This window comes from Diachasma alloeum, unplaced genomic scaffold (genome assembly GCF_001412515.2).
Source record: "Diachasma alloeum isolate Michigan unplaced genomic scaffold, Dall2.0 Dall_scaffold_00320, whole genome shotgun sequence".
NCBI classification, from domain to species: Eukaryota; Metazoa; Arthropoda; class Insecta; order Hymenoptera; family Braconidae; genus Diachasma; species Diachasma alloeum.
In genome coordinates, this window is record NW_021680459.1 from 65,401 (window position 1) to 75,564 (window position 10,164).

The 10,164-nt window shown below is 36.2% G+C and overlaps 2 protein-coding genes across 3 annotated transcripts in view; one reads left to right on the plus strand and one right to left on the minus strand.

Moving 5' to 3' along the window:
- The window catches only part of LOC107040129 (peroxisomal acyl-coenzyme A oxidase 3), a 128,210-nt gene that overhangs the window by 41,991 nt on the left and 76,055 nt on the right, over window positions 1-10,164 (plus strand). The window lies entirely within an intron of this gene.
- Window positions 934-3,955, minus strand: LOC107040131. 2 transcript variants are annotated; one of them, XM_015260073.1, is made up of 4 exons: window positions 3,397-3,955; window positions 2,088-3,304; window positions 1,764-1,999; window positions 934-1,564 (listed from the first exon to the last, which is right to left on the minus strand). In XM_015260073.1, the coding sequence occupies exons 2-4, from the start codon at window positions 2,145-2,147 to the stop codon at window positions 1,426-1,428; spliced, it is 435 nt and encodes a 144-aa protein (XP_015115559.1). In that variant the 5' UTR covers window positions 2,148-3,304; window positions 3,397-3,955; the 3' UTR covers window positions 934-1,425. Both variants share the same exon structure in this region; 1 of them encodes a protein (XP_015115559.1).

Consider the following 10,164-nt stretch of genomic DNA (forward strand, 5'->3'; position numbering starts at 1 on the left):
CATTAAGGGTCACAACATATTGAGTCCGCAGTCCCAACTATCCAGTCTCCACAAATTGTAGAGAGTGGAGAGTAGCCCCCACCAAGCATCCCATCCCAACTCTCTACTCTCTAGAAAAAGTAGATAGTAGAGAGTTGATTTTTTAGAGTTCATTTTAAAGGTCAAAAATAATATGATTCAAATATTTGACAGTCAGACTTTTTTAAGGGTCAGAAATTTTTAGGGTCAAAATCCAAAATCTTAGAGTCAGAAGCATTAAGGGTCACAACATATTGAGTCCGCAATCCCACACTGTTAAAAATATTCTTCAAAATTAGTACCCAAATAGGCACGCTGCTATTTCCGATGGCATAGAGATTTACCGAACAGCCGACAGAGTTCGCGCGCGCTTGACCTTCAACATTGTAGTAAATTTCTACATTGCCACTCGAAATGCACTCAAAATTTGGTACGCAAAGACAATCCTGTAGTAGGTTTCCCAACATTAGTGTGTCTTCTACTACGAAAATAGCAGTACACTACTCATATTCATCGGCGAGTAAGCTAGGAAATTGTTTGAAAATACGAACTTTGGTCTACGTTGTACAATTTTCTCCACGGACCGGCTACGAAAATGGGTAAATTATTTCAAAATTACGGATGATCAAGCTCACACATTTCCGATCCAACCACCAATTTTTGAGGCGTTTTTTGAGAATTTGTAGAATGGAGACTCATAAAATTGATATGAATTATCAAATTTAGATTCATTTTATGCTACATTAATTGTCTATGGATTCTATATTTTAGGTTAATGTGGTTTTCAAATTAAATGGAGCAAAAAAAAGCATTCAAAATTTTTATTCATGTTTTTTATTTATATTTTACTATCCCTTTCGATATATATATATATATTTATTTCACGAGATCAAAGATCCCATACAGGGGGTACAGAGTAATATGTGTTGAGTTAACAAAGCTAACCTAGGTGAACATATTAAGACAATATCAAACATCTAGCCATTTTAACATTTGGTTAGCTTCACCTTAAAAATCAAGAGAAAAGTACAATTTCTTTCATTCTTATTCGCTTATCCAAACAATAGTATAATTTCTCCTTATCAGCTATTAGTTACTGTTATTTTTTACAAGTCCATTCGTCATTTGACACTATCCCTTTCAATAGAAAAATGACAATAGAAATTTTGATTACATGATAATGCAGATTAGATATTCGACATAAGTCTTATCTATAAGATATATTGAATAGATGAAAAAATGAGAAATAGAGGTACATTGGAGGGCTCTCTGTATATTGAAACTAAGATCATATTATCTGAAATAATTCATGAGAAATGCGAGCTTGCCGTTGTACTCCATATTTATTCATTGTGTTGGAAAAAGAGTGAATTTCTTGAAAGTCTTGATGCTTGCACTAAGTTCAATTCAAATACCAACATCTCTTGCGCGGAAAGTGGCAATGTTCTCACAAAGAGTGTAACACTTGCTGTCTATCACTGTCCTTTGACGTCCTGGCCCCTCTACTTGTTTCCTTTCTTGCTCAGGATTGATGTCCAGAAAAATTCTGAAAAATGAACAAAGGAATCATGAAAAAATGCACTGTGATAGCAGATAATGGGAATGGGCATTTGAGCTCTTCAAGTTCGAATCAACTTAGTCAAAACATGTCAAAAATGTGAAAAAAAAAATTGCACCCATTCTATCAAGAATTGATAAAAAAGTGAAGTTTTCTTTAATCATAAAGATCATGTGACATCACTCACCGTTGAATGAATTCTAGTGTACTCTTCAGTTTCTGAGGATATTTCAATCCAAAAACGAAATATGCCAGGAAAACGACGAGGAAGCCTTGCAAAACGTTATCAACATACACACATTCCTTTTTCTCGATGAATATTCTGCACACTGCTTCACGATCGTATAGCGATCTGCCCAAGACAATCAATTTTGGCGTCACGTCGGTTATTGCTGCTTCCATCTCTTCCAATGAACTGGCACTCTGTAAATTCAAAATTGATTCTCATATAATGACCGTATTTATGCATTAACTTGTAAAAAGAACACTTTACTTTCGAGAGACTACTCACATCCATAACCAAGTATAATTGATTAGCATCTTCTTTAAAATACTCTAGGAGCAAGGGCATTATGGCCTATCGACGACAATCATTGGTTCCCATATGGTCTGCAGCTCTTGCTGAAGCTTTCAGAATTCCCCTCATGTTTACCAATTGTTGAGTTTCGCTGTTGCTTTTTTCAATCTGATAATAATTCATGTAGCAATATATTACTTCATTTGCACTCAATTCCCTCCTAAACACATCGTCGACATTTTTGCCGAGCAATTTTGTGGCGTGCCATAAGAAATACTTGGATTCCGTCAAAATGAGCTCATTTCGACGATTCATCGGAATTCTCTGGGAGGCGTAAGATCGATTAAGGGCATTCAAAATTCCTGCTTCTTCTGGATTAGTGGTCGTGGCTTTTTCTCGAAGAAATTCCTTCGCTGCACGTTGAGTTTCAGTAGTTTCTCCGGGTGGCATAGGAGGCTCCCAAAGTGCACAACCATGGGAGTCCAGAGTGATTGAATCATTACGTTTTCTCTTCTGTCCCCTATTCGTCTGTATAGGTTCATCTCCAACGACTAGTGGTTTCTTCAAACCCAGTCTGTACCCCACGTATCTAGATATTTTCCTTGCTAGTAATTCGCTCTTGATATTGTCCTCCTCCACTTCTTTATTACCAAGTTTATCAGCGAATGTTTTAGGATAAAGTTGACAAATATCATGTGCCATTGTCCTGATTTTGGCTTGACTTGTATCTTGTAAATCGTTGATCAAGTACATGGTTATGAGATTTACCAGCATATCTCTTTCGCATTTCGATGCTCGTATTCCTGCCGTACATTTATTCAAAATTGTGTTTGGCAACTCTGACCATGACCATGAAGGGAGATCAGCCGACTTCCTGTGTTGGTGTCTCCTCTCCACCTCCAAAATGTTTCTAGTAGATGTTTGAGGCTCTTCATTTCTAGTGGACCCATTGGTCCCATTAGTTACCGGAGTATTGGTAGGGCTTGAATTGATGTGTTCCATACCATCGGTTATTATCGGTAGGGGATTGAGAGGTTGCACTGGAGTGGGGTCTCTTGGATGATTCAATTGATTTTCTTGCGGTGTTGCACTCTCATTTTTTGGTAAAATCATCCTGGTGAAATGAGTCCTGGTGGAAACTTGTACTTCTCAGCCCATTTCTCCAATATTATAATATTTGAAATTGAGGCCCTAGTATCTTCCAATACGATCTAAAAAAGGTGGAAATGAATTAATACTGATACTAGAAATATCGTCTTTGCATATTCATTGAATAATATAAGGAGGATATGGGGATTCATACCTTATACTCCTCATCCGGTGGCAATGATAATTCCTGAATTGATTGTGTAATTATCTCTGCTAATGTTTCTCCGAAAACCACAACTCGATTCGATTTAGATTTCGATGTTACTTGGTAGATAGACATTATGCTGAAAAAAACGATCAAAATGATTATAAAGTTAATGATTATCCTCGTCTATAAAAATGAACCAACAAGTGATACCAGCAGTCGGTCTCCTCAACTATTTAAGCCGACAATTCCACGCCTCAAACGAATGCATCGTACCGTTTCTAACGTATATATATGAAGGGGTTCATAGGTACAGATATTCTGAATAGGTAAACATTCATAAATGAATTTATTTCTTAATTCATAAGTTCGCAAAAACGGATTGAATTCATTTTCGGTATTTTCTACTAGTAAGTAAACATTCGACGAAGTATCAATTAGTATCCGACCAATCACGCCAATTTGGACATTATACTCGTAATCATCTTGCCTCAGAATAACTGCTTGATCAGGTTTATAAGTGGTACCTTTAACAACGACTGTGGAACATTCTTCGAGTTCGGAAACATCTGAGCACACTGAATTTATGGCATTGTGTATATCAACGCTAAATTCCTCCAGCCGGAATTTCCTCATTTTTTTTAATTCCACTTCATTTCTGAAGTCAGAACCATCTCGCAGGAAACATTGAAATAATTCGTGTTTGACAGTTAAACTTTTCGTTACATTCGTATAATTTCCAAGTGTACGAAACGCCCGTTTGAAATATTTGTGTTTGCTCTCAAATCGTAGAGTCCTTACACGCATCAAAGGACCGAAGCAGAGAATCAGCTCTGGATAGTGAGTTAAATAATGGTGTTTAGGTCTTAATTTAGTATCCGGGAATAATGATGTCCTCATTATCAAATATTCGTGGATGAGATCTTCCAAATATGGCAGGTATGACTTGTTCATTTCATATGAGCAAATTATCTCGATTATTTCTGATAATATCAAGAAGGTTTTCCAAACAGGATCATCAAAAATTTTTATGTTACCCGCAATCATCAGGGGAAATAAATGAATGAACGTGAAAATCTGTCAACAGCCTCCAACTAGTCTGTCTTTTTTTGTATTATTATACAAGGCTTATCTCTGCGAGCCCCAATAGAGTAATTAAAATTCTCGATTTTGAAATTGAGGTCATCAAACGTGAACCAATCACTGTCAACAAAGTAATGAAGAAACAGCATTATTTCATATGCCGCAAACCCCTCAATGACATCGTGACCCAGACACGGGGGTAGTCCTGGGAGACAAACATGGAAACTGTTAAGCTCATTGAAAGCTGAATTAAATTTGACACCACGGTGTGGTTTACAATTTTCCTGGGCTTCACGCACATTTTCCTTATATGAATCTACAGTTCTCATTTGCTGGTTGTAATCATGATGATAATGGCTTTTATTGCAGGCAGTACCGACGGCAACAGAATCTGTTAGTGAACTTTGTTTTGCATGACAATAACGGCAAAAGTAAATCGCTTTATTGAAATTGCACAGAAAACCACCTAAAGCTTGACTTCCCAAATTGTCACCTGCGATGAAGGCTAAACCAACTTTACGAACATCTCCCGGCGCTATTTCGAGTCCTTCAACCTCAAGTATACGTAAATCTTTAACAATCCTACCGTACACCTTATAATGATCAAAATCATCAGATTTACAAAGTTCAACTAGTTGAATCGTGTTTACATGAGTACGAACATGTGGTGGTAATTCGCCTATGCTGAAGTAAATTCCAAGGATTTTGTATTTTTTTTTGCTGCTCCAAGAGGATTAGAAACTGTGAATTCATCTTGAAATAAGAAAAGTTTTATCGCAGTTGGATTATTTTTGAAAAATTGATTCTCTTTCAATGTTTTCCCGTCTGTAAAATCTCGCAAAACTCCATCGTTCGATTCAGTCCTGTTATAATTCAAACAATCAACAAGTGATTTACTATTCAGGAGACGCTTCAAGGTCTCTCCGATCGGTACATATTGAAAAAGAGCTTTCCCCTTCTTATTTTGGCGAATGAACTCTTCACATGGATCAATGTATTGCCGATGCTCTCTATAGAATTTTTTTCGCTTATAATCACTATCTAATACTTCATTTTGAGTTGAAAAGGGATTGGATAAAGAGACTTTTTTTTATAATTTCCTGAATTTTTTCTGACGACAAATTCTCATCTCGTAAAATTCTTTCCAATTGATTACTCGTAGGTTTCTGACTCCCATCATTCAACATTTGTACATTCTCCATAATTTTTTGGATGGTGCTCACTGGAACTATGAATTGGCTTTCCAATTTTAAATAGAAATCCACTAAGTTATTTAAAAAATCATCATCTAAATCATCATCGATTTCATTATTACCAGTACTTCGCATTTCAACATCATTGTCTTTAATATGATCATCATGATCAGAGCAACCGTTATCGTCAACCTCATTCGGCTCGTTCAATTGTTGCTCACCGATTGAGCCTGATTCATACTCCTGTGAAATTGCTTGGAAATCTACCGCCCGGTGGCATCTGGATATGTGACTAGTGAATGAACCAACTACTGTGTATGTTTTGGAACAATTCATTATTGGACACCGGATGCTCGATCCACCTTTGATATGCCATTTCAGGTGTTTCATGAACGCATCATGGTCATGGAATTTTTGGGTACATGAAATGGCTGTACAAACATAATAACTATCTTTCTTCGAAGCTATAGCTAAAACGCGCCCTTCTTGTTTCACGAATACTTTGTGAAATTTTCTCAAGTGTTTGTATAAATAATTTTTCACGCAATACACTACTTTGCATCCATTGTATCCGCAATGGAATTGTTGACTTTTATTTAGATGACGGCGTCGATGATGCAGCAAATGAGATTTCATTGTCTCCACTTGCTTTGGACAAAATTGGCAAATATACATGGTATCTGTAACAATGTAGGAAAATATACAGATTGCAGATGACGGTGAAAAGAGTAACAAGTTCAATTGACCGTCTTTTTTCGAGTTTCAAATTTCGAGTTTAGATATTCGTTGGAATTTTCTATGGATATATTCTTTGATTCTTTGAGAAACTATGTGCAAATTTTCATATTTTTAGCAAGCCTAGATAAAATGCGAGAATTTTCCAAAAAAATGCTATTTAACGCAGAGTGTTATGGGATTTTAGAAAAAATTAATTAAAAATGCAGCCAATGTGATGAAACTTTGCACACTTGTGTAATTTCGATAAATAGGCGTATTGCCAAAATTTTCATCTTCATTTCGAGCATTGTTCAGGCAAAATTAATAAAAAAACTCGCGAGAACGGAATATCAACGCGTGCAGCTTGGAATCGCGATAACGTCACAAGAACTGATTGGGGTCAGCGCGGTCAATTCACACCTATCCAATGAGAAAAGGGATGTGAAGAACTCAGATGCGCCATTTTGATTTTCGAGGTGAATGCAATAACTTCCCTATCCCGGGAAGTTGAAAAAAAGTCAAATCGGACCATTCACTCGTGAAAAATAATCGATTAACACTTGTCGCGATTTTCGTTCTTCATCTTTTTCTGAAAAGATGTTATCAAGTTAAAAAAAAAATCATTTGACCATAAAAGACTGAAACAATGGCTGAATTATTCAATTGAAAAGTAGATTTTTTTGGTCTGGGATTGGATTTTTTAGAAAAAACAATAGAGTCCCCTGAATCTTACCGCCTACATGCCGATTGCACCCGATCATCCCTAACGAGATATTACCCAATTCAGTTTCTTTCTTCTTTTTTAAAGAAAACATTTTATAATTTTCAAGAACATTTTTTCCCATTTTTATCATTTTCATTTTTCTCTTGAATTTCTTCGTATTGTCAATCTTTTATATTTTTTCATATCTTCAACTAAATATTTCCGAATAGAGATTATTATATTCGTAAAAAAAAATTTGATACCTTTCTAACAATTTTTTATCGCATATAAAAATATGATTTTTCCTCAAAATAATTCTCGGTTCTTTTTCTTGGTTTTAATCTATCCTTTATTATTTAATGCGCAAATTCGCCGGGGTTATTGACTATTTTTACATAATTTTTTAAATTATTAACACTAAATAGTCTCATTCACACTCACGTCGGAATTGTGTAGAAATGTCCATATTGGGATGAATTTTTTTGAAAACAAATTTCATATTACAATCTTCGGAAAGAAATTGTGACGATATTGGCAATGTCCTTTGTTCGAACGAGCGCACTCCTATGTATATGTGTGTTTCCCGCAGAACTGTTGTCAGAGAGCACCCCCCCCTCCGGCCCTTTCTTCCCGCCGAATTCTTCCGGCAATGATTTTTGTGAGATGTTTTCCCTGGTCTTATGATGTAGAATATGAAATTATGTGACTGGATCAACAAGAAAAGGCTTCATTTCCTTTCACGATGTGGTAAACAGATGCATCATAAGTGAATTAAACAGCAATGATTCTGTTGGCCACTGTCAAGCCTAGAGAGCATGAAAATTTTGAATGAATGTATTCTTCAATTTACAATTAAGTGGATAAACGAGTGAATGGTACCGATGAATGATTTTTTGGCGTTATCCTCTCAATATAAAAAATAAATAACAGGGTGGTTCTCTTACCTGGGTTCATACGTTCTTCCTCAATCACTCTCCTAACCCTCACGAATAGAATAAATTTACACTTGAAGTCAATTTCGTGGAAGCTTCCTTTCCATTCACGATTCGTATTAACAAAAAAAAAAAGAGAAATAAGTAACTTTACACTTTGAAAGCTGCAACACTTGAGACAACACTGTGAACCGCTCTACCCCACGGTCATCCCATGAATGAACCGGAAAATATTGTCTCCAAAGAGTATCTACAGAGGAGTTTCTGCTACAAACAATTAAATGGCAACGTCGTCTTACCACCCCTTTAAAAACACATGTTTTGACTACGGAAAAATTCTATGTAGAAAAAATCGAGAGAAGAGAGAGAGAGTACCGATGGTTTACAACCCTGGTGGACGGGCCCGGTCCGTTCCGAGTAGAAAACTTTTATTACTTTTCTTGGAATCCTTCCTTTCTTTCTGCCCCAATAAAATATGAATATTTCAGGAATATAAATAACCAAATTTTACGAATTTTTAAAGAATATTTCACAGCACCATCTTCTTTTGCGGCAATTTAATTTTTTGAAATCACACGCTGCATACAGTTGATACCACTAGAATAAAAATAAATCTAAGAATATATTCCAAATGGATTTAACCGGTAAATTAGCTATCGAATCAGTAGAATCATTGCTCATCCGCATACTCAGTAAGATGCTGCATTGAAAGAAATTACTGAAAGTTTATTCTCAGAACCTGGAGGGTTTTTCATTAAAAAATACTCACGTTTTTCCCCCCATCAGTTTATGGGAGGGTCAAACTATAAGCAAATGTTGAGGTANAAAAGTTTATTCTCAGAACCTGGAGGATTTTTCATTGAAAAATACTCACGTTTTTCCCCCCATCAGTTTATAGGAGGGTCAAACTATAAGCAAATGTTGAGGTACCATTTCTCGACCAGGTAAGCTCAACCTTTCGAGTCATAAAACCAGAAAAAAAAGTGGATCATGGGCGGGAAGGAGGGAGGTAAGGGAATTATTCCAATTCAATAATTGTTAACAATTTTTAACAATTGTTAACAATTTATGAAAAACAGAAAATAAAAATTGAATCGACCGAAATATTTGCATTATTCAGGAGAAAAAATCGATTTTTCAACTTTCCGATTCCATCAAAAAAATCTAATTTTTTTTTATCCTTCGACCATTTTTTTCTGATATTTTTCAATTCCATTTAATCAAAAAACAATGATGAAAATCAAATTCACAGGAATCGATTCATTATTCGAAAAAAAAATCGATTTTTAAATTTTCCGGTGTGACGTATTGTCATTAATACGTCGGTTATTTGTTGAATACAATGTGACGTATTATGAATAATACGTTACATTAAATTTATAATGTGGGACGATGAGAAAAGAAATATGATTTCTTTCTCATCGTGCAGGAGCAGAGCTCAGCACTCTCACGGTGCCATCTGAGTCCAGCTTCTCGGTAAAGAAACTGTTTGACTGTTCTAGTTGTGTGTCAATGATGACACTTAATTGTCTTAGTGTTTCGGGACCGTGAGACTGCTTGCTCTGCAATTTTAAGTCTTGAGCATTTTTACAAAGACTCTGCAAGGGCAGAGTACGATCAGGAGCAAAACAGAGCGGATCTCTGAGCTCAGGCCTTCAGCCAACCAAGAACCAAGTCAAGTCAAGGTCCCAAAGTCGAGTCAAGTACCGCGTTATACCGACCCATTAAACACTACCGTGTATAAAAGGAAGTTAATATATAATTATTTTACCCACATTAGTACGGTCGGTTTAATATCGTTAACCCTCCCTCTATCCTTCACTTATCCCTCCGATTGAGCGAACCACCCGTGAGCTCACCGAGACTAGCCGAGGTCGGAGGTGAACATGAGTTATTAAAGGACAAATTAACTCATTTCGTCACATTGGCGCCCAACTTTTTTTTGGGCACTCATTCGGGGAAGCGAGTGCAAAAACAAGGATTACAGTGACTCAAAGGATTAAAAGTGAAAATTATGTGATGATTCCAGAACTGAAGGATTATACGAAGAAATTACGTGGGTTCGGTACAGTGCGCAACGAAGTTTTAAATCTGAAAACTGATGAAGTAGACATTGCCGTGGATTGATGTGACACTCGTGAATTTTGTG